At 43.0% G+C, this 25,287-nt stretch overlaps 1 protein-coding gene across 19 annotated transcripts in view; it reads left to right on the top strand.

Annotated features, from left to right (window-relative positions):
- GRIP1 (glutamate receptor interacting protein 1) overlaps positions 1 to 25,287 on the top strand; it is a 661,865-nt gene that overhangs the window by 610,164 nt on the left and 26,414 nt on the right. For 18 of the 19 annotated variants that reach the window (XM_049115121.1, XM_049115119.1, XM_049115116.1 and 15 more), the window contains 4 exons: positions 82 to 227; positions 11,305 to 11,449; positions 13,550 to 13,689; positions 13,840 to 14,034. In XM_049115121.1, coding sequence (XP_048971078.1) covers positions 82 to 227; positions 11,305 to 11,449; positions 13,550 to 13,689; positions 13,840 to 14,034 — 626 coding nt within the window. Of the gene's footprint in view, positions 1 to 81; positions 228 to 11,304; positions 11,450 to 13,549; positions 13,690 to 13,839; positions 14,035 to 24,355; positions 24,918 to 25,287 lie in introns of those variants that run through there. The other variant, XM_049115129.1, reaches the window with a different exon arrangement.

The following is a 25,287-nucleotide window of genomic DNA, read 5'->3' as shown; positions in this document are numbered from 1 at the left end:
CATGCTACATTATTCTTGATGCCTCCTAAGTGACCCGAGTAGGTGCTCATTAATCATGTGTGGCCCTGCATTTACTAACAGGACTGGAACCCTGGAACTAGGGGATAAATTACTTGCAATAGATAACATCCGGCTGGACAACTGTTCTATGGAAGATGCAGTTCAGATCCTCCAGCAGTGTGAAGAGCTGGTGAAGCTCAAAATCCGCAAAGACGAAGATAATTCAGGTATTGATGGCTTTCTTAGTTAAGACTGATTTCTCTAACTGCCCAGCTGTCACAAAAGATATTAGATCTTGATGTTTTACATACAACAGCTGGCTAGTGACATTGCAGCAGCGTTTTACATAGTTAAAAGGGTCTTTAAGTTGGGTGTTGAGAGTGTAGCATGAATTTTAAAGGTGCTTTTTATGATATAATTAAGATATTTTTGTTAAAAAACATGATCACAACTGTATCAAAATAACATTCAAAAACAAAAACTAAATCATCACCCAGTACTACCCTACTATAATGGACTCAGCCATTTTCTAGTTGATACTTATATTACATAATTATAGCCATAATGCATGTTATAACTCCATAAGCGTATTACCACTTTTCAAACACTTAATACCTATCATTTTTTTATTTACTGCCTGTAATTAATTTATCATTCTTCTCTTCTTACTTAGATTGCTCCCAGTTGTTTCACTGTCGCAGGTAGTACAATCACAGACATGTTTACGTAAGGATATCTTTACTCAACTTTTCTCCTTCTGAATTATTTCCTTAGGAAATATTTTTTAGAAGGAGAACTGCTGAGTAAGAATAAAAAGGACCTTCTCAGGATTCCTGACAAGTCTTGTACCATGCTTTCTGCAAGGGCCATTCCATTTGTTGGGTTTCCAATAACAGACAAACACAGTGGGGCTAGTACTTCTCAAACTTTCTTAGGCCTCAAAATTACCTGAAAAGCTTGTTAAAACACCATTCCTGGCCACAACTCCCAGGGGAGGCCTGGAATTCTGCATTTCTAACAAACTCCCCGATGATACTACTGTGGTCCAAGAAACACAATCCAAGCAGCCTGGCAGTTGGCAAAGTTCTTTTATCTGATTATGATAAGGACCTAGAGCTCATTGATAAAAGCCCATAATTGAAAGGTGCAGCTAATGTGGGGAATTACAGAAATTGATAGATGTGGATAGCATAAACATTTGAGGTAAAATTTTGCCAATCTTATGGGTAAAGCCAACTTCTTTGCTATGAATATCATTCTGCTGATCATAGTTAAAAATCTTTTTACTGTTTGTTTGCCTAAGCCTTATACGTAATATATAGTTTATGATACGTATACACATATATATAGTTTTGTTTTTGTTTTAATACAGTGAGAATTTAAAGTAATCAGAATGTTTACTCCATTTAGATTTTTATTTGCCCAATGTTTTCAAGTTTTTTTCTCTACAAAATTAAGAGATTTTTGCCTAACGACTCTCCTTATTTAATCTTCCCAAAGCCTTTGATTTTGTTTTCTTCGTAGAACCACTGTACTCACATTTCATAAGTTATGTAAGATTCATTAAATCACATAGTTACAAAAACTAGTAAAATTGATGTAAACAGGCTTGGGAATAAACAAAATGGACTTTAACTTTTTAAGCTTATAACTCAATTGTTAGCAGGCACAGAAATGCACAGAGGTACTAGAAAGAGAGATCTATTACTCTAGGGCATTCAGTGGCATTGGTAGGTATATTTTACAAAGAGGATGGAAAACCACCATTAATCCAGTAATGGCCAAAGAGAGATTGGTTAAGAGAGCTTCTGCGGTACATAATTCAGTTTCAACCAATGATGAGTTATTGTCAGTGTTCTGGAATCTTCTATAATTAAGCCATCTAGATCTAGAGTTTGTGGTCATATCAGGCCATGTGTTTTTGATTCCTGTTCAAAGTCAAAACAAGTTGGTAGTTGCATCCATCAGTACAGCTGGTAAGGCTGATTGTATTCAAATACATTTTTATAACCGACGCTTAAAAATTTCCACTCATTATTTCCCAAGCAACTGATTTTCCATACCAACATTTGCATTCTTCTCCTTACAAGCATGCTTCAATTGCACTTTCTTTTGGGGATTTATTTCAAAAAAGGATAAAGCCTCAAGCATCAGTCCGGGTTCTGTCCTAGTGAAGAGGCAAAGCTCTGTGGAGAAACCCATTTTGCATGATTTGCCAAACTAAGCAGATCTCACCTACCTTCCTTGCAGAGTAAAAAAGCCAAGCCAGAGATGAATATGTATAGTGCTCACAATTGGCGATTTTCCCAGTTCCAAAGGCAGGCTGTGCAGATATGTTAGGCAGAAGGAGTTGCAGAAACAATAACTGAGCATTTGGAGAGCCGTTTTTACTTTCATTTGCTTCTTTCCCTCAGCTTATTTTTTCTCCTGTAGACCTTTCCCCCTGTGCCTAATACGGTGGCAGTTCTTCTGCTTATTAAGTTTTTTATTATTATATTTTTTAGGAGGTCCTATTTTTAAAATCCTAAATCCTTCCATTGAAAACCATAGACCTACCCAAAAGAAGACTGTAAATATAGGTGTGAGATACGTATTTAGCCAAAACGGATTTCTTCCACTTGGTATGTGGAAATAATATACTTATTCAGACATGTTTTTATAACAGGACACTATTTGAAAAGTATCATCTGATCATTGATTTGGAAGAATTTAAGTGTTTCTATATCCTCTCCCAACATGAGAATATTAAGTATGAAGTGAGTAACTGAATTCTCTTTTATTTAGAGCAGAGCAAGGGGTAGGGGAGGAAATTGTTCAAAATGAATTCACTCAAGGCAGACGAGGTGGTCATAAGGAACACATGCTTGAAAGTGAGACCTGAATTTAAAGTCTGGCTCTACCACGCTTGAGTTGTGCGAGTTTGGACAAGTTACTTAACTAGTCTGAGATTTGGCTCCATTTCCAGTAGTGTACACATAGCAATACCACCTGAGGGAGCAGTCCTAACTTATTAATAGGAATGTTTACCAGCACAGTTGGTATTCAATACAGGGGGACTATTTTTATTACCTATTAATAAGTAAAATGAATTTTCCCACCTTGGTCCTTATCCGTCACCAAGATTTAAATGAATGGGAAATAACCATTGATCCTTACAACAGTCACTGATTTTAGAAGTTTGATGCCATGTTTAATCTGAAATTAAACTGGTGATTTGAATTACTACCATCCTTTGTCTTAGTATTTTTATTTTTTTTATTATTTTTTAAAGATTTTATTTATTTATTCATGAGACACACAGAGAGAGAGAGAGGGGCAGAGACACAGGCAGAGGGAGAAGCAGGCTCCCTGCAGGGAGCCCGATGTGGGACTTGATCCCAGGACCCGAGGATCACACCCTGGGCCGAAGGCAGATGCTCAACCACTGGGCCACCAAGGCTGTCCCTGTCTTAGTATTTAAAGTGGCAATATGCATCTATATTCTTCACTGCTTAAAATGTTGTTCATACTAAGGTCGGACTTTCTGTCCTCCCAGAGTCTTCTAGTTCTTTCCTTAACTATCTGTTCCTCTCAATCTTGCCTCTCTCATCAGCTGTAGAAAGTTTGTAACCGTACTGGATATTCCTTGGTTTCCTCAGCCAGCAGTACCACAGTTGGGTTAATAGATATTGCTTCAAAATGTGAGCAAATCTTCCAGTTACACTAATGGCTCTGTTGTGCCTCGTCCCTTACCCACAGAGATGGTAGAAATATTCTCCGAAGTTGTTAAAGTCTTTGTTTCTCATTCAGTCATGCCGTCTCAGCACTTATTTGGTATATGTTGAGGTGTTAGGGTCAGCCAGTTAGTTCTTAGATTAAAAAAGATGCAATCCCCACCCCCCAAGTCAGTCACCTTATATGAGATACAGAAGAAAATAAATAGGTAATAATAGGATGAATGTTCTAGGTGTAAGTGCAAAGTGTTAAGAGAGTGTGGAGGCCTCCATTTGAGCCTGGGGAGCTCAAGGAAATGCTTCTAACAACCTTGGTCTTGAAAGTGTTTGGGAGGCATTGTTAGAATTAACCAGAAGAGAATGGGCCAAAGCAGGAGGTCAGAAAGCATGGCACGTCCTAGTAGCAGACGTAGCTGAAGCAAAGACTATGTGTAAGGACTTTGGTAGTAGATGAGGAGAAAGATATACTGAAGCCAGATGGTTATGATCTTAAAGCATATGAAGAAATTTGAACTTTACTCCAGAAGCCATCGGGAGCCATTAGAAGACTTAAAGCAGGGGAGTGAGGCCGTAGTATTTGGTCAGTGATAATTGGTTGCAACTGGTTACTGAAGAATGAGGCATTCAAGAGTCCCAATCAACTCTGTTTCTAGCCCAGGCTCGGGGAGCAGCAGAATGAAATAACTAACGATGCTAGGCTAGCTTCACAACTGACAAGCTCAGAAATGGGGAAATGAAATTCTCTGAGCATCAGTTTCCTCATCTATAAATATCCATTTAATGCCTACTTCACATGACTGTTTAAGGATCAAAGGAGGGAATATATTTAAGCACTCACCAATGCTGATTGGCACCTAGTAAGACCCAGTGAATCCTAACTACTACCTGCCATTATTAGGATGCTTTAAAAATTAATTTTAGCTTTATTTTGCAATGTCTAAGTCTTTTGGAACACTTGAAATTATAGGGATTTGCCTCACCCCCACTCCCCAACATTTAGTGACCATTCTGCCTTTAGGAGCTTTTGTATTTCTCATCTTTCATTACCATAGTCTAGTAGATAAGTCTAGTAGAGCCAAGTCTTCTTCCCTGGGTCCAAGGCTCCAAAACAAGGGCTCTTCCCCAACCCTTAGGTCCCCAAAGATGCAAATAACCTCCTTGAAATAAAACCTTTCTTTTTTCTTTGGTTGCATCTAGATCCAATGTAAATGAAGAGGGAGAGATTGGATAGCTGAGAAACAGCCCTGAAGCAAAAACACTTGAGAATTTGGAGAGTTGTAGGAAGAAGTAGATGGAGCCTTCCAAACCTGTCCCAAATAATTCCTAAGGGTCTGTCTGCTTTGTATTAATGCCTTTGTGCCAATCAAATGTAGACCTGCTAATGATTTTCCTCACTTCTAATATAGAGCATGTTTTTAGAGACTATAAATTCAGTATTTTGCCTTCATGGGCTCTAATTTGTGTAGAGAAACATTTCCAGACTGTAATTTGTCCCATCCAAAGCAAATTACCTTTACACATTTACAAATAGAGTCTTATGCACATGTAGCTTTAGTACCAGTTAAATCTGCCCATCAAACATTTGAGCTTTCCTATTTTTTTTTCAGTTCATCATTGCTAGGCCAGCTTAATAATTTGCCCCAGCTTTTTACCCCCCCTCAAATCTAGACCAAAGTAACAGAAAGGCCCCATTACAAGCAAGCAAGAATGATCCTAGCTGTGCTAGGAGCAGTCGTAGGGATGGTTTTAGCAAAAAGCTGATTCCAAAGAAAGAACCTACGATAGATTAAAAAAAAAAATTTATCAAAAAAAATTATTTTTTTCCTTTTTTTCATGCTTGATCTCAAAATAATGGCTTTCAGACTCTATAGTCAGAATCATCCAGAACACTTGTTAAAACACAGGTGACTGGGCCCCTCCCCCAGAGTGTGGGATTCCTATAGGTCCGAGCTGAGGCTGAGAATGTGTATTTCCAACAAATACTTAGATAATGCTGAAGTTCCTTGTCCCAAGACTATACTTTGAGAAGCACTGTCCCAAAGCAGCCTGACTTGGAGACTTGTACATGATCACAAACATAAAGAAATTCACATTGTACTCTTAGACACTCAACAACCCCTTGGAAGTCTGTTAGCATTGACATGCTCAAATAAAATGACCACACAACAGCAGGAAGCTGTAAGGGTGTTGTTCTAAACGGTTTATTTTCTCAGGCCCTGTCCTCTAAGAAACATAGCCATGCTGCATAAGATGGATTCCATCACTTTTAGAGATCAAAGTGAACTTTGATTGACCTGTCCATGTATGCATTCCAAAGGCTCTCTCCCAAATCCAAGCCTCCTATTTGGTCCGCACAGGCAGCTGCCATTATGGATTCAAGCCAGATAGCGTTCATTTTGTTAAACAGGCAGCACTCAAGAAGCCCGAAAATAACATTGTAGATAAGTAATGCTGCAATTTTGCATCTGTTCTGTGGTCCCATTAATTTTCTTAACTAGAGCTGAGCAGAAAAAACAAGTAGGCTGGCCCCTTTGCATGTCTTTCACTAATAGTGGTAAACCTTCTGTTGTGATATAAAAGCTTCTTATAATATCATTAACATCTGTTTGGGCTCACTTTGGAACTTAGTGGTGATCCTGCATTTTTCCCTCTCAGAAAGTTTTTGTTCTGGTTAAACACTCCAGTCGCTCCTTTCTAAGCTGGAACAGCCTCGAGGAGAGAAGGTCTTGGAGTGCTTCCACCTCCAAAATGGTCTGAGCATAAATGGCAGTTATCACTCTCCTAGGCCGTAGGGCTTTACAACTGCCAGTTGGGCTAATGGCCCGAGAAGGCAGATGGAGTTGGAAGTGCAGCCTGAAGCTGACTCACACACTCTTGGCACGGCACTGTGGAGGGAGGATGCTCTAGGTTTGCTGGTTCCCACGATGGCAGCCCAGGTCTTATTATCTCTCTTGGAGTGAGCCATATTGGGTTTGCAGAAGGAAACTAGACTTCAGAGTAGCAAGGAGAGTGACTCCCAAAGCTCTCTTAGAGACCTCTTTCCTTGGAACTATGACTCAGGCTAACGACATCCATTCATCCTCTCGTTCATTTGTCCAGGCATTTACCAAAGTCTCCTTGGTGCCAGATATGGTTCTGGGGATATGAAGATAAAAATATCCATTTCCAGGTGATCCTATTAGAATGGAGGAGACAAGTAGAGAAAGCATTCAGACATAGAGTGAAACGTATGTACAAGAGCAGGCATTTTGATGTGGGCAGAGATTGCTTCTCAGGGAGCAAAGAATCCTAGACATTACATGACAATGGTTTGTGGCTCTTCTGAGCTCAGACCTACTTGACTGGATCCAGTCCTTCATATTTAATTTCTCTTGTTAGGGAGAATTCAATTTTAATTTAATTTCTCTCCTTGGAGAGGGAAACAAGAATTAAGAGAAGTTGAGAACACTGGAAGAACACACAGGAGCCGTGAGATCTCACAGAAAAGTCTCTAGCTCTAGGCTAGTAACCAGGAAGGCTTCTGAAAGACAAGACGCATGATCCAGGTCTCAAAGCAAGAGCAGAAATTCTCTAGGAGAAGAAAGGTATCTGTGCATATCTCCTTCTCAGTCGGTTGGGCGTCTGTGCATAGGGAGCAACGCATACAAGGTTAGCAATGTTAGGAAAGTGCAGTGGTTCAGTGAGGAGAGAAGGTAGGAGATCGGACTGGGCCGTGGCCCTCTGGAGACGTAGAGGCTCCAGCTCAGCTCGTGCAAAGAGGCTGTTTTTTATTCTTAAAGAATTGGGAACTACCGAAAAGCTGCAAGTAAGAGTAACGATTCAGATGGATGCTTCCAAAATATTCCGGGAAGAAAAGAGAAAGAATCATATATTGGCAGCACTGGTGAAAATAGATGTGGGGGACCAGCAAAGGCTGGAGCCCAACCAGGAAAACAATTTAGGAAGAAACTGTCGCTGTGAAAAACAGAGCAGAGCCAAGGTGGGGGCCTCCTCAAGACCAAGTGGCAGTGGGAAGCTCTGGGAACCTTGCCTGGTTGGTGGGCAGATGGGTCAGAAGAATCTGGATGAGACGGTATATATGCAGCCACCACCATCATCTCTGAAAGTAAGGAAGCCAGGCTAATTAAATAATCTGTTTACTCAAGGCACCCACTAGGGTTTTCTAAGGGAATTAATATCTTTAATTTTCTTGAGGTTTGTTTATTTAATTAATCTCTACACCCAAGGCAGGGCTTGAACTCAGGACCCCAAGATCAAGAGTTGCATGCTCCCTCCAACTGAGCCAGCCAGGCGCCCCAATGTTTTCTCTTTAAAAAAAATGTATTATGAAAACTTCAAATATGTTTTTAAAATAGAGAAAAATGTAATGAACCAGCATAACTTACCTAGCATCGACCATTATTAACTTAAGATCAATCTTGCGTCAACTTTGTTCCCATCCTAATTGTCCCACCCCACCCACACATGGAGTTATATTGAAGAAACTCTAGACATATCATTCCATCTTGTAAATATTATGGGTGTATTTCCTAAATAATGCTCTTTTAAGGGATTTCTAAAATACATACCTCCATATTATCACAAAATATGATCAGTAATTCTTAATATCATCCTGTGTTCACTCAATGTGCCATTTCTCTGATTTTCTTGTACCTATATAGTTAGGTAAGCAGATGGGTAGATAGATAGGTGATAGATAGATAGATTTTTATCAAGTTGATTTTAATCTGGGTCCAAACAGATCTATTTATTGCTTTTGGTTGTCATGCCTCTTAAATTTTCCCTTTCCCTTTCTGGTTTTTGTTTCTGACAATTTGTTCATTGAAGAAATCAGAGATCAGCCTCTATTTCTGTCATAATTTAAATACACCATCACTTCTTCCTGTTTCCATTGCAACGTTGTGATAGGAACATGTCCTTCCTCACTAATATACTGCCACTTGTTTTTATTTTTATTTATTTATTTGTTATTTGCAACCCCAACACTATTTACACTCATGGAGTGCCTTAAGAATTGCTGTCCAAGTTAAAACATCCCCGTCTGGGGCACCTGGGTCACTCAGGGCATGACCCCAGGGTCCTGGGATCGAGTCCCACATCGAGTTCCCTGCAGGGAGCCTGCTCCTCTCTCTGCCTGTGTCTCTGCCTCTCTATCTCTCATGAATAAAGTCTTTTAAAAAATAAAAATAAAACCTTCCCACCTAAAGCGGTCTTAAACCCATTCACTCCAGTCTGGTGTTAGTTTGTCATCTTTATGACACAAGTTGCAGAATGGTCAAAAAAATAACCCAGGGCCCTCACTCAGGGTAGCCTGAAGAATGAGCAAACTAGAACCAGTTTCTCCACCTTCTCCCAGTACGTGGGACTGCGCCTCAGCTCAGCTTCTTGCAGACCAGGGTTTATTTTCATCTGGATGGAAGTTTCCATTGAAACTTCCCACAGGTTCCTGGGTGCTGGGCAGCTGTCATTTCCCACAACTCCCATGAAGAGCTAATGGCCAAATCCAGAAAGCTTGTGGCCCATTGACAGGGCAGGGCTTCTGCTTGCCCTACAAGGGAGAACAACAAAGGGTCAGGATCTTCCTACCAGCAGAAACACCCACCCTGAATGGCCTGCAAAGTGCCTGGTGGCGACTCATATTTAACTATGCCAAGGTCCACTAACCAAATGACTCGCCTAGAATTTTATCCAGAATATAGTCGGTGGCACAGTCTACAAAGTACATGTAATCTGTCCAATAATACCCTATTCACGTATGTCGAAGCCAGCTCTGAAGGGTGATGATGTATCGTAGGGTAGGGAAATTTAGATTCTTGACCTCTGCCTCCATAAGGCACCGTGTCCTTGTGCTTCTCTCGGCAGCTCCTTAGCAGACTGTCACCACCTTGGTGGCCACCACTTAAGTAGAAACCTGTAAGAAGTTTGTGAACCATCAAATGGAGCTCTTGAAGCTTCATGTGGAGGTTTCTCAGCTGTCAATATAAATTTGCATGTAAGGGCGCCTGGGTGGCTCAGTCGGTTGGGCGTCTGATTCTTGGTTTCAGGTAGCATCATGGTCTCAGGGTCATGAGATCAGGCCCTGTGTCGGGGGTGAGGAGTGCTTCTCCCCGCCCCCCCCCTTTGTCTCTCTCTCTCTCAAATAAATAAATAAAATCATATATATATATATATAAAACATATAAATTTGAGTATAATTATGGATATTTTTATATCGTAGGAGGTCGAGCATAATAGTGTATAGTAGATGATCTTTGATTCTCTATGTCTGGAGCTTATTAGGAGTAGATCGTTGAGGAAGGAAAGGTGATGGGTACATTCCAGGAGTCCCGATCCATGGCAGAAATGAAGTAAATGCTGCGGGGAGGGGACCCATCGCTCCCTACATTACTCTATGGACCTTCCTTTCATTTTATGTTCATCGTAATTGTTCACTGTACAGCCACATAATTGAATTGTTAATTCAAGCTTTTCTTCTCCTTATTTCAGGGCTTCATGTCATAAATGAATAGCTGCTCATTGCAGAAATGTGACTGTGTAAATGTTTAACTATGATACGGTCTGACTTGTAAAAGCTGACTATTTTGCTAAAGTAGCTACTGGACCATTTCATTGTGTCCTTAGGTACAGAAATGAAACAGCTCCCTAACCATTCACAGCTCCCGGGCTCAAGGAGTAAAACGAGAAACGCTTGAGAACTTTCAGCATGTCATAAGCAAATAAAACACTTTGAAATCTGAGGCTGCATATTTGCAATCCTGCACAGTCAAGACACCCAGGCGTGCCAAAGGTTTCCCAGGACACCTTGCAGGCCCGTGCTTTAGGCAGGCCGTTCACTGACGATCTCCTTCGTGCAAATGTTTAGTAGTGAAAATTAGTCCTGACAGTGTGGCAGCCTGGTATAGTCTCCTGAAATGTGATTCACACGGCTCTTAATCTCTAGAACAGACGAGAGGGAACCATTCAAACCTGTCCTTTTAATATCTGTGAATTCATCAATAGGATCGACGTTTTCCTATACGATCAGTGGAATAGTGTGTAAGGGATTTTAGATCTCCAAGCCAACTTCTCCAAGCCCCACCTAACCATGTATGTGTCAAAGTTTACTTTCAACCCTGAGTGTAACCTTCTCTATATTGAAAGTTAGCTTGCTTGTAAAAGACTGGAGATGGGAATGGCCTGGCCTGGGTCTGTCACTGTGTGACTCTCTCCTCCCACATGGTCTCCTCAGCCATGTGCTCATCCCACAGGTGTATATCTATTTATAGCACACTTAAAAAGTGCTGGGCAAGCACTGTGCTAGGCGTGGACACAGGCTAAAGGGCCTATGGTGCCAGCAGGGTGGGTCACGCAGTGGTTTAGAACATAGGCCATTAGGCAGTGATCCCCTGCCCCGACACTAATGATGACCACATCCCTGTATCAGAATGTAATGTCTTACTACTGAGATTCTACACCCAAAAATCATTATTTCCTGAGACATAATGCTTTGATGATGGAGTTTTGAGTTTCATATTTCAAATGTGAATATATGTGTCTTATTATTTCACTTTTTCCAAAGAACCCAATTATGACTCCTTGGCATTTATTGCAGATGAGCAAGAAAGTTCCGGAGCAATTATTTACACCGTGGAGCTTAAGCGCTACGGGGGGCCCCTTGGCATCACAATTTCAGGAACTGAAGAGCCGTTTGATCCTATAATCATTTCAAGCCTCACTAAAGGGGGATTAGCTGAAAGGTAAAATTTCAAGCAACTGCTTCAATTACCTGTGTCTGAGATGGGTTCCCTTCCTCACAGCGGCAGAGAAACATGCTCCCCTCTCCTGCTGGGTTATCTGTTAACTTTTTCACATCTGCACAAAGGATTGATTCTAGAGCTTGAGACTCTCAGACAGGGCTCCGACTTGACTTTGGGGGCATCTTCTAGGCGGTGAGAGATGTCACGGGCTGAGCAGTGATTTTACTCTCGAGAAATGTATACACTTGACCACAGTCGACTGGAGGTGGATTTATATTGTGTCCATTGTGAGAGGAGGAGACTGAAGTCCAGGGAGGTTAAAAGGCTTGTCCAGCTCAATTCAGCAAGCATTTACTGAGCCTGTTTTACCTGACAGATAGTGGGCTTGGCTGCTGTGTTTTCCAAAGAGGATGATGACACAGGCTCTGCCTTCAAAGATCCTGGGAAACATAGTGACCCATCTTCGTAATGTCTTGTAATTTAGAATGTCTGCTTGTTCTCTTGGCAGTGACGCACACCCACCCCCCCCCACCCCCACCCCGGGTAAATTGCATTTCTTTCTGAAACACGTTATGGTAGGTATTCGAAACCTTTCCTCCAGTAATCTAGCCCAGGGATGCACACACATCGCTCAGGCTGACACAGATAATGGTCTGCAAAATAGAGATGTAGCACTACAGAATTTTGGAGCTGAAAGGCACCTTGGAAATCAGCTCATCCAAGATCTTCATCTGGCAGATGAGGGCACGGAGGCAGCTCAGAAAGGGGTTACCCTGTTGGAATGCCACACTGTGATGCTAGCAGAGACACCTGTGTTGTGTTTTTCTTCAGCTACTCTCTTTTCCCAGCTTCCTCTGCTAGAGAGACAGTCCTAGGTGTCTCTGTTAGGAAGACAACAAGAAAAGATTAATATGGATCTGATTCAGTGACCTGCTGGTCAAGTGTTCTGTGGCTTACAACATAAACTAGAGACCCTTTATGAAAGAATGAAGTCATCTCCACCCCCACCCCCCCCAAAGAAAAAATGTTCTTAGAGAGTGGATGCACGGGGAGGCTCATTAAGCAGTCCCTCATGACATGTGTGACCCCATGTCACCTCTGCTACCCCAGCGGCCACTGCCCACTACCCCAGAAGCAATCTGGGCCCACCCCTTCACTCACTGCACTTCAGGGAGCCAGGACGGCAGGAGGCCAGTGCCTGGGACTCCCATTCCACAGCCTGCACCCCAGATCGGAGGGATCGGAGTTTTTATACCATCCCTGGATTTGAACACTTACGAATCTCCTACCTCCCCACCCAGAGCTTCCAAAGATGGACATATGGTGAACATCAGAATTCAAATTTCCAGAGTTGGGTGAGGATGGAGAGAGAAAAGGCCAATGGTTTAGTCGTTCATTAACCAGTAAATTTTCTTTTTCCACATTTCAAGCAGCGGGCTGAGCCCTTTACACACGTTTTCCTGGTTCATCCTCAGCCCCCACCCCACCCCACCACACCCAGAGATGGTTTTCCCCATCGTAGTGATGAGGAAAGTGATACCCAGAGAGGTTAAAGTTAAGGTAACCAAGTCACACAACTGGAAAACGGAAAATAGAGCACGGATTGATTCTCGAATTCAGCCTCTTTGATCCTTAGAAGTACCAACCTGGGGACTCTGCCACAGCAGGCTCGGTGGAGGGCCCCATCCCTGGGAGCCTCGCTCCTGCTGAGCCAGGGTAACGATTACGTCCCACCTTTTAAATCTGCAGAAAGCAGGAACGCTCCATACCGACCGTGGCTGCATTTCTTGCACGACGTTACTTCCTCGGGACTTTTAAGAGGGTCACCAAACGGCTCTGCCTCCTTAGAATTTAAAAAGCGCACACAAGTCCATTTTACACACTAATCAAAACGATTTTTCTAATTTCATTTGAAACCTAAAAGTCCTTCACAGCAGATGCGGTTATCTGGTAACATTGCCCAGGAGAAGGCTGGCGGTGGCTTCCAGAGACCCTTGCCAAGCCTTTATTATTACGAACACGTAAAGTCTGGCAGGGAACTTCCGTCCAGTGGCGCACAGGGATTATTTCTACCTCTCCTGTTACTATTCGGTGTTTCAGAACGGGTGCGATCCACATCGGAGACCGGATCCTGGCCATAAACAGCAGCAGCTTGAAGGGAAAGCCTCTGAGTGAAGCCATCCACTTGTTACAGATGGCAGGAGAGACGGTCACCTTGAAAATTAAGAAACAGACAGATGGTGAGTGGGTCGAGAGCCACGAGTAAGGCTTTACGGGGTGTTCCTATCCCCGGGTGTGCATTTCTAGGGAAGGACTCCCCAGGGGGCTATGTGAATATCTTTTTTTTTGAAATGTGCTCTCAGACTCAGACTCCTCCTGTATCTTTAAAGCCCAATCAGCATCAAGCCCCAAGAAGTTCCCCGTTTCTAGCCACCTGAGTGACCTGGGAGACGTGGAGGAGGACCCCTCTCCAGCGCAGAAGCCGGGCAAGCTCACGGACACATACCCCTCCACTGTGCACAGCGTGGACAGCGCGGTGGACTCGTGGGACAGCTCCGGGGTAGAGAGCAGCTATGGGAACCAAGGTATGTCCTGGCCTCTGTCCCTCAAAGATCCAACCTCTACTCTTTGGGCCACAAATGAACAAACAAAAACCTTCATTTATTTTACTCACGTCTGCTTGGGGGCAACCAGATGGAACATCCTGACTCCGGGGGCCTCGCATTTTCTCCTCCTTAATTCTGATAAGTCGTGAGCGTTTAGCAAACGGGAGCACGGGCCCCATCAGGTCTCCTAATGTCTAAGTGTTCGGTTCACAAAGTGCATGAGGCAAACCGTCCAATAAAGCGGCTCACTGAAAAAAATTAAAATTTAAAAAAAATTGTTTTAAATAAAAAAAAGAAGCTCGCTGAAGACAGGCCCCATTCTGGCTTTTTGGAATTAAGCGGGCTTCCCACAAAGACGGGTTGGGGGTTTGTTAGAGCTGTGCCTTAAGACATGAGCCGGTGACGTGTGACCTCATTTATTCCTGCCTCCTCCTGACCTTTTTTTTTTAAGATTTATTTATTTATTTATTCATGATAGACAGAGAGAGAAAGAGAGAGAGAGAGAGAGGCAGAGACACAGGAGAAGGGAGAAGCAGGCTCCATGCCAGGAGCCCGACGTGGGACTCGATCCCGGGACTCCAGGATCGCGCCCTGGGCCAAAGGCAGGTGCTAAACTGCTGAGCCACCCAGGGATCCCGTCCTCCTGACTTTTAAGAGAAACTCAGACAGGCTTCCTGAGTATTCAGGAAAGATTTGTGACCATAGTATATAAAAAGTATATAGCATATATATATAAAGTATAAAAAGTGTATAGCAGACTGTCCTTCACAGGCGTCAGCCTCGTGTGAAGAAGTCTGACCTACATGAAAAGTCAAACCTCACTAACAGAGCGTAAACACACAAAACATGTTAGACTGAGTACAGGCTATAAACTAAAAGCTTCCTGAAAACATCTGTTGCCTTTGATGATGCACAGCATCAAAGGAGAAGTGTGTCCCAAGTCTTGGTATTTCTCCTGTGTGGGACTGAGATGCGATTGCCCCCATCTGGATCTCTGGTGACCCCATCCCTCAGGAAAAGGATGTCCCAGATTGCCCCCCGCGGTGCCTGGAGAATATTGGAGTTCCAGGTCAGGCCATAGCTGCTTAACTACCTGCGAGCAGAGAGACGGGGCAGGAGTGTTGACTGGGGCGTCCTGGCCATCCTCATGTGTGCTGAAGCTGTGGGGATGGGGGGGCACCAGCTACATAGAGGAATGGGTCTGGGAGCAAGATACAGCAGATCCACCCTCGAGACGATGGCATAAAGCCTCACAAATGCTCATTGTCTCGTAGACCCCATAATTCCACTTCTAGGACTTCATCCTCAGGAAATAATTAAATCAAAGACAGAGGTACCAAGGTACAAAGATGTCATTTTAGGCACTGTTTACAATATCTAAATAGCAGTGAAATAAAAATATCAGGTGACAAGGAATTAAAATAAATTTGGAGCATCTATATCCCCTCAAAAAAAAAAACCAAAACCAAAAAACTTTACCTTCTCTTTTTTTTTTTCCCTGTACAAATTCCAGCCTCCCAACCCCTCTTCTCCTCTGATTTAAGTCACTCAGAATAAAATACGTAAACCAAGAGCTTGGAGATCACGTGCTTGAGTGCAGGGGTTGCTTTGTAGCTAAGTTAACTACGTTTTAGGAGGGTCTGTAACCAGCTTGCTCTCTACCTGGTTTTACTAGTTTTCTTCCCTCAGCTTGCCTCTGCCTATGTCACTCTTTGCCAAGTCCCAGGCAGAGGGGACGACAGGGAAAAGGAATGATATTTCAAAGCCATCAAGTAGTTACTTGTTAGCGATGAGACTGGAGTTTGGTGAAGGAAATATTTTGAAGACCCAGATTAGAACTGGAGCTTTTATTTATCTGGCAATTTGCTTTTCCAAGTCCTGATACCGTGTGACAAGTCAACTGTGCCACCCAGTAACTCGTATGCTAACTTCTCATCGATCAAATTCTTGATTGCTGGTTGCCTGTGACCTGATGAGCCACCAGAGGCCTCTGATAAAGGACAGAAGTCAAATTCTATCAGAGTGGACCCCAAGGTTTGTCCATTAATGTCCTTGCTTGTTTATGATTAGTGCAATGACTTTCTTGTTACACACATTTTTTGGTAAGGATGCTGCTGATTTGAATGAGTTCTGCCCATAAGGTAATGTGTAAGGACTTAGCTACTCTGAGGCCCGCCTGACTGGTGCGGTGGGTGGAGGAAACTATGCTTGATCTTGGGTGGGGGTCATGAGTTTGAGCCCCACGCTAGGTATAGAGAACACTTAAAATGAATGAATAAATTCTAAAACTTAAAAAAATAATAATTAAAAAAAAAAAGAACTTGGCTACCCTGTCCTTTTACACTGTAAGATGAGGCCCGTGATTAGCATACTAAAGAGACGGCCTTTCCCACATTAATGAAAAATGACAAACTATTTGTTAGTCGTGAAGCTTTTGAAACTCGGAATTCCTAGACAGAGAACAGTGGTCCTAAGAATATGACATCTGGGGGATCCCCGGATGGCTCAGCGGTTTAGCACCACCTTCAGCCCAGGGTGTGATCCTGGAGTCCTGGGATCGAGTCCCGCATTGGGCTCCCTGCATGGGGCCTGCTTCTCCCTCTGCTTGTGTCACTACCTCTCTCTCTCTGTGTGTCTCTAATGAATAAATAAATAAAATCTTTAAAAATAAAAATTAAAAAAAGAATATGACATCTGGCATCAATAAGTTAGAAATGCTCATGGGGCCCGAGAGAGAGGAGAGGGCAACTGGGGGAAAATCAAAGTCCCCCCACCCCACCCCAGACGGTGAGAACGTGGGGACGGCCCTCCGACTTGTAAAACAGCGATTCCCAAGCACTCATCTGGGTTCTCCTAGGGAGTCGAAGAGCCAGTTGGTCACAGGATCTCAGGGTTGGGAGGGACCTTAGAAGGCGGCTCACCTGCCGGCCCGCACAGCCCGGACACCGCGGGGTCATGCTCAGGGCCACCCGGTCGCTGGGCGCGGGGACTGAGCTCCAACGGCCCTGGGGTCCTGTCCCGTATCCAGTGGAACCCTGTGGGCCCGTGGCTCCTCCTGTGGGTCTCCATCCTGCCCTCAAGGTCACTCATGCTAGGCTGAGGCCTCTCCTCCTCCTCCTCTGAGCGCAGCTGCCAGAAACCTTACCTTTGAGTATCTCTATGGTCCCCAGGGCCTCTCTCCTGAGTGTGCTCCAAGCCAACTCTGGGCCAGTGTAGCACTCAGAAAGCAAGGGTCTGCAACAGTCTGGCAGCATAGAGCAACTCTAGCCTGTCACCTTCATCACTGAAAATTTTGGAACCCAGGCACCTGGGGGCCTCAGGTCATGACCCTAGGGTCCTGGGATCGAGAACCGCATCGGGCTCCCTGCTCAGTGCAGAGCCTGCTTCTGCCTCTCCCCCTGCTTGTGCTCGCTCTCTCTCTCTCTCTTTCTCTCAAATAAATAAAAATCTACAAAAAGAAAGTTTTAGATCTTAGGAAAACAGGCTATCTACCTCGACATAGGATTTTGGTGGTCAAATCCCGTCTGTCACTCACTTTGTGCTTATTGTTTACTAAGGTCTCAAAGTCTGGCTTTTTTTTCTCCTTCTTTTACTTGTGCTGTTAGATTAAACCAAGTCTTTGCACGTTGTGCTTGTGACGTTGACTTTTTAAAAATAAGGCACAGAAGGTGCCTGCCTTCAGCTCAGGCCGTGATCCTGGGGTCCTGGGATCGAGTCCCCCATCGGCCTCCCTGCAGGGAGCCTGCTTCTCCCTCTGCCTGTGTCTCTGCCTCTCTCTCTCTGTCTCATGAATAAATAAATAAAATCTTTGTAAATAAATAAATAAATAAATAAAAGCAAGGCACAGACCCACACTTCTTTCCCCCCCTGTTAAACGCTATGTGGTGAGATGTAGATGGTCTCTTCATTCTGTCCCTCCAGCTGCTCGGCAGCCTCTCGACCACATCCCAGGAAGACCTTGCACATTCTTCCTTTCCCCTGCGGCCCCCAAGAGCTGTCCCATTCCCAGTAAGATGTCGCACCTCCATGATGCACATCTTCCTCCTCGGGCCAATGCCTCTGCACCACGGTCCTTATTGTTCTCTACTGCTTCTCCAAAATGTCAAATTTGCCCAATTCACTCATTCAACAGATACATCATGGCTGGCACAACACAAGGCCAGGATACAATGGATATAATGATGGACAAAAGAGCAGTGGTCCCTGTTCTCATGGAAGACGTAACCTGCTGAAGGGCCAATGAACAAATTCCTACAGTACAGAGTATTACTTAGTACAGAGTACTGCAGAGAGGAACAGGATGGAGTGATCAGAGCTGGGGGGGAAGGGGTGTGTTTAAGGAAGTCTCACAGCGGGATGGCCCTCCGTTCTACTGTGCGACTCTAGGATGCACACCTTTTCTAGTCTGCCTCTGGGTCAGCTTCTTCCACTTCCCATTCTCCTGACCCTTATACTCCTGCCCTCCCACCTCATCAACATCTGCTGCTTGGGCCCCCTTGTGTCTTATTTATTCTTCTTTCTAACCCCAAAAGCCCTTTCCTTGGATTTAGCAGAAGTCAATCATACAAGAGGAGACTGACAAACTGCTAGTACCTGGACTCTCTCATTCCCATGGATGGTGTGGCTCTTTTGGTGTCTGTCATTCTTGACCCTCAACTCAAGTAGCTATGTTTTCCATCGTATCCTGCCATAATCTTGAGATATTTCTCTTTTGAGTTCACTTTTTTCAGCTTTGTTGAGGTATAAATGACAAAATTGTATATATCTAAAGTGTACAAGGTGATGATCTTGCGATGCACACACATTGTGAAATGATTACCACCATCAAGTTGATTAACACACCCGTCCACTTACATAGTTACTATTCGTATGGGTGGGTGGTGAGAATGCTTAAGATCTACTTTCTTAGCACATTTCAAGTATGCAGTATGACATTATTCTTAACTATAGTCATCATGCTGTACTTTAGATTCCCAGAACTCATTCATCTTATAAAAGAAACTTTATGCCCATAGACCAACATCTCTCCATTTCTCCCACCCCCTTGCCCCTGGCAAGCACCTTCTACTTTCTGTTTCTAGGAGTTGAGTTTGACATTTTTTTGATTTGGGTTTTACATATAAGTGAGCTAATATAGTATTTGTCTTTCACTTCGCATAATATTCTCCAGGATCATCCATGTCATTGCAAATAGAATTTCCTTCATTTTTATGGCCGAATAATTTTCTGTTGTGTATATATACTACATTTCTTTCTTCATTCATCTGTCAATGGACTCTTAGGTTGTTTCCCTATCTTGACTATTGTGAATAATACCACAGTTATATCTCTTCAAGATACCTACTATATTTCCTTTGGATATATACCCAGAAGTAGGATTGCTGGATCCATTTTGAGGTCATTTCTATATCATTCGTATTTTCTCAGGAAAAAAGAAATGCTTTTCATACAGGTGTTCAAATATATTCGTACATCAGTTAAGGAATTTGCTTCTTTTTGTTTTCTTGGCTTCTATAATTATATCCCCAATATCCCCTATTTGGCATATTTGTGTTTTTATTCTTTTTTCCCATACTGGTAATGGTTTATTTTTATTTAGCATTTTTCCAAAGAACTGACCCTTGCATGTACTTATCAGTTCTGTTCTTGTTTTTTAAAATAGATCTTTCCTTTTAATTTGATTAACTTTATTCTTAGATTTTCTGTTTATGACTAGAATTGGATGAATTGGATGCATAATTCACCTATTTCCATGCTTCCTTGTAGTTTTCATAACGATAATGATGACTGAGAAGAGACCAACATTATGGAAGCGTTGAATCACTATTTGTATACCTGAAACTAATATTACACTAGAATTTAAATAAAAACTTAAAAAAAAAAGACACCAACATGTACAGTCAAAGAGCACAATTTCCCTTTAATGTAATCAGGGAACACAACGTAGTCCATAAAGAGAGTAGCACAGAGCAGGACACTGAGCAGTATTCTCCCCATTGGTGGTTGGCGGGGGGGGGGGGCTTTTAATTTTCTCTTTAATATCTCTTCTGATCTCTACAAGCTCATGTTTCGTTTCCTTCTATCATGTTACCTTGCCCAGTTTTCTGTGAGTTCTTATATCTCTACTTTGATCTCTTGCTTTATAGAGATGATGCTTTCAGTGTGCATTTTTAAAAATTTGTGATGATCTGTTTGGTCATATTTATCATTTGCTCCATATCAGTCTTTTACTCATCAGTATCCTTCATCTGCTGTTGCTTTGTTTTTCTGTTCCTTCTGTCCTTTTTTTTTTTTTTTAATATTAACTTGGTATACATCTCATACCAGTTCCTTTTAATTATTGCTCTTTGAATGGGATGACTTCGTCCTAAATTGGAAGTTTGAAAGAGGGTCTGAAATAGCAGAGCCCAGGTTGTGCTCCAGACTAGCAAAAATTACCCACCCCTTGCCCCAAGTTCACAGTAACTTATAATAAGTACATTCTTCCTCAAGCCCATAGAGATTGGCTACCATGGGCCGCCAACAATACAGAGTTCCTCTCTGCTGGCCTGCCTCACTGAGACATTGCTTGGTGATATCATCTGTAGGTGTCATCTTTCAGCCCACCTCCCTGGCTTTACCCTGGTGCACTGGTTTGGGGGAACTTCCTGCCACCAGCCTGTGCAATCCATTCTAGTGTTCCAAACAAAGCATTGTTGTTTTGCTTTATGCCACAGCCCCTACTTTGGAAGACTGGGCCCTCTCTGAAATCGCTGGCCATAGGTGTCTCCTCTTGGTTTCTTATCACCGCCTCCCACCCTGTTTGTCTCATGGAATTTGTATATAAAATTACCAAATATATATATATATATATATATATATATATATATATATATATATATATACACACACACACACACACACACACACACTCTTATGGTTTGAGATTCTAGTTTCACTGAAGATGAAGTTTATGTTATTTGTCATCCCTTTTTGTTTTGAGGTGATTTCTAGGACAGGGAGAGAACTATTTTGCTCTGCCATTTTAAGCCACATCCTCGTCTAAACACTTTGAGTATTTCTTGGCTAGAACAATTACAAATAGTTACACAAATGTATGGTTTGATTTTCCCATTCTTAACAAAGCTAGATTTTTAGGAAACAAATTTGGCAGGGAGTTATCTGGCTCCCTTTCCTACACTAAAATTGGCTTCCAAAAGTAACGACAAGAGCTACAGCCCCCAAATTGTAGAGTTGAGTCTGAATTCCAAAACCACTCTATGATTTCAAATTTTATGAATATGAAACAACATTGTTTAGTTTGCTTTTTAAAATTAATACTGAGTGTGAATAAAGAACTACAAATATAAGATATTAATCTGCACAATATTGTGGTACTAAAAACCAAATAGTACAATGTTGGATTATCAGAATTTTACAAGTATCTGAAATATGGTTACCCTCGAAATAGAAATCATTATAACAAGATTTCATACACTAGTAGATGTGACAACATTTGTGAAGAACTATTTTCTACGAGGCTAATGAACAAAACCAAACATTACTCTCAGTGAAAGGAATCTAGACTGAATTTTATACCTTGTATCAGTTTGCTTCAGCTGCTATAACAAAATACCACAGACTGGGTGGCCTAAACAATAGAAATTCATTTTCTACTGCTCCGAAGGCCAGGAATCCAAGATCAAGGTATCAGGTTTGGTTTCTCCTGAGGTCTCTTTCCTTGGTTTGCAAATGGTTGCCTTCTCCCTGTGTCCTCTCATGGCCTTTCTTCTGTGTGTGTGTGTGTGTGTGTGTGTGTTTGTGTGTGTGTCCAAATTTTCTCTTCTTGTAAGCACACCAATCAGATTAAACTATGGCCCCACCTTACAACTTCATTTAACCCTAATTTCCTCCTTAATGGCTCTATCTATAAATACAGTCACATTGATGGCCAGGGCATCAACATAGGAATGTAAGAGCAGATACAATTTAGTCTATAACACACCTCACATTATGATACAAAAGATAAGACCAGATATTGAAACCTAGATGTGAAAGGAGGGAAGGAGGGAGGAAAAAAAAAGAAAGAAGGGTTTCCAATTCTAAATAAAAGAATAATTACTTAGAAAATACAGGGTTTTTTTAGATTATATCTATCAGTGTGTTTATCAATTTTGAGTTTAAAATCTAGTTTCCAGTATCATCCCTGCATTTCAATTCTTTGTGCTCACACCATCACTTAGTAAAAACAAAGTCTATTTCTATTTCTGGCAGTTGATTTTTCTTACACGTGGGCTGCCTCCCTGATGCCATTCCTCCCATGGCTTTTAAGTTTGACTCCCTGTGTAAAGGGATATTCCTCAGCGCTGTTAACATCTCAACTGTGGCAAGCAGCTTGTCTTCACTTAATTTCCGTCAGACTTTCCCTATTTTAAATTATGCAGTCATCCTCCTCCTACATCAGTTAGGAGTTCACTTACATATGAAAGAAAATACAAATGATGGTGCTTAAACACGCTAGTTATTTTTCTCCCACTGCAGTAAAGAGCCAGATGAGGCAGGTGGCCCCACAGTGTCATCAGGACCCAGCATCTTCCCCCTCCAGCTTCGCATCTCTCCTGCTATCCCTTCACTGCCACTGCCTGTTATAGAGGCTGCTTTTAGGCACCCAGGCTTGAGTGATGGATTGCAGAGAGGGCCTCAGGGCCCCCCTGGCTGGATACAGACAGGCCCATCAGGAGACCCTCCTCAGACATCCAGAGGCCCTAACTGACCAATGGGCTACTTACAACCAGGCACAGTTACCAAAAAAGGAAGATTCCATGTTCTCATGCCTCCTCACCTTCCCCTTGAAATACAGCTCCTACCCACTGGCTCCTGGCAGACCGCCTCTGCCTCCAGGTCCTACCAGCAGCTCCCTTGGAGTTTATTCGGTCAACTTCAATCTCCTTTGTTCTGCCTTGGGTGAATCCTTCCACTGTCCATGCCTCCGGCTTCCACCCAGTCGTCACCCCACATTTGGGGGCTCTTCCACCTGATCGGGAGATAGACCACATTTAGACACCACACGTCTGTTATATTATAAAACCTTCATCAGGCCTGAAATATTTACTTCCTCACCATCTCCTTATTTTGAGTATATTACCATCAATGATCTTTAAAAAAAAAAAAAAAAAAAAAACTAAATCTAATCTTGCCCCTCCCTTAAAAACTAACAAACAAAAAACCCTCTTGATGGTTCTCTGTTGTTTTAGGATTGCACCTGAGGTGCTGAGTTTAAACCAGAGTTCTTTGTAATCTCATTCCCAACTGCTTTATCAGTCTCATCTCCTGATAGTTCCTTGCAGTACCTTTTACTCTATACATCCTGAATTTCTCATTATTCGCCCAGCAAGCTTTGCTCTTTGCTACTGTACAGCTATAGGTATTTTGGCATGTTCATAAGTCCCTGCCTTTATCCATTCTTAATCAGTGGAGGAGTAGAAATGGAGTTCAGCTATTGATTAAAATATCAACTACTTTTGTTTTTTGGACAGGAGTGTTTTGTTTTGTTTTTCTAGAAAAGTCAAGTTGGACATGGCAGCCAGAATCAAGATTTTTTTTCCCTACTCCTAACCCAAGCCTCGATGTTGTGTCTTAAATGAGGGAGAAGTCAGATCTGCAAAGCTAAGTGCAACTCAGCATGTCAGTTGGATTCGATTAAGCTGAATAGAACTGAATACCCTAGTATCACAGAGACTTAAATCATTAAAAAGGTAGGCATTTCGGAGCTGGCACAGAACTATAGTGTCATCAAGGACCCATGCTCTTAAATATTTCTTCTTTATTATGCCTCACACTTGGCTTTCATCTTTGGGCTTACCACATGATCCAGGATGGATACCAGGGCTCCAGCTCTTTCATCTACATTCCAGGCACCAGGAAAGAGTGTTGTAAAGAGCCTTTCCAGAAGTTCCAGTGACATGTCACTGGCCAGACCTTTTTACATAGTTAGCATTTAATATCAAGGGAGGCTAGGAAGTACAGTCTTATTCTGAGCCCTAATATGCCCACCCCCAAACCTGGTCTTCTGGTTAAAGGATAAAGAGAAGAATGGATGTTTCAATGGGCAGCTCGCAGTCTGCCCCAGTCCGCTCACTGCACAGTCTTGGCATTGCTGCCCCCGACCTGGGGCAGTGGGCCGCAGCTGTGCCTGCCTTACAGCACCGGGGCAGAGGGAAAGAATGAGTCCAGAGAGAGCCAAGAAGAGACTGCGGGTCTTGACATTCCCCTGCAGTCTCCCAGGACTCGACAGTTAGGTAAATCATTGCTCTTCCTACAGGGAGGCAGAAGCCCAGATGGTAGGAGGGACCAGAATATTTCTGGAATCCTGCTCCCATCTTGAGAGTGAAGCAGAAACCCGTTGATGGCACATGGAGAACAGGGCTCACCGTGACTGCACATTTACCAGCCTCTCCTGCTCGGCTCCACCGTCTCACCCACCACTTCTACAAGGAAATACCAACTCACCCCCGACTCTTGGCCACCCCTCCTGGCCGCGTTCCCACCCCCACGCACGTCTCGTTCTTCTATATCCGAGTGTTCAGACTAAATGTTCTCGGAGGCAATTACAACTGTCACCTTCTCTGCCTGCTTCTCCTCCCCTCTGTTCCAGACGAATACCAAACTGCGGTTTTGGAAGACAGGAAGCTGTTATCTTTGCATTTCAGCTCCTCATGGGGTACCTGACACTTAAGTGCTGGAAGGTTCACCAGATCAGTAGGGCTGAGGTTTTCCTCCTTCGCGGCCCTCCCAGGTTTATAATCAGGAAACTGAGATCTTAAGAAGTCGAATGGCTTAGCACATAATAAAAGTCATGGGCATCTGTATTTATCAAAACCTCATTATGGTGAGAGTTTGTGTATTTTATTGTCAATCCTCCTGTCACCCTGGTGAGGCACATGTGGATCATTGTCCCTGTCTTAACACTGAGATGAGTCGGCCAAGGCTGCGGGGCAAGGACGTTGCAAAGCTGGGATTTGGCCCGACGTTTCTTACTCACTCCCTGTGCCCTCATGGCCTGGTCCAGACCGAGGCCATTTGAGTCTAGACCTAACCCAAGGGGATTTGAATTGTACCCCGTCCTCAGGTCCTGCTTTGTTGTAATGCAATAATCAGATACTGCTTATTAATGCACGGCCCACTGGTGTAGACAGACCTGCTCTTCAAGAGGGGCATTTCCCTGGTAAGGAACAGTGCTGCCCATCTGCTCAA

Source organism: Canis lupus, chromosome 10, assembly GCF_003254725.2.
Source record: "Canis lupus dingo isolate Sandy chromosome 10, ASM325472v2, whole genome shotgun sequence".
NCBI lineage: Eukaryota > Metazoa > Chordata > Mammalia > Carnivora > Canidae > Canis > Canis lupus.
This window is presented reverse-complemented; position numbering and strand designations above follow the sequence as displayed.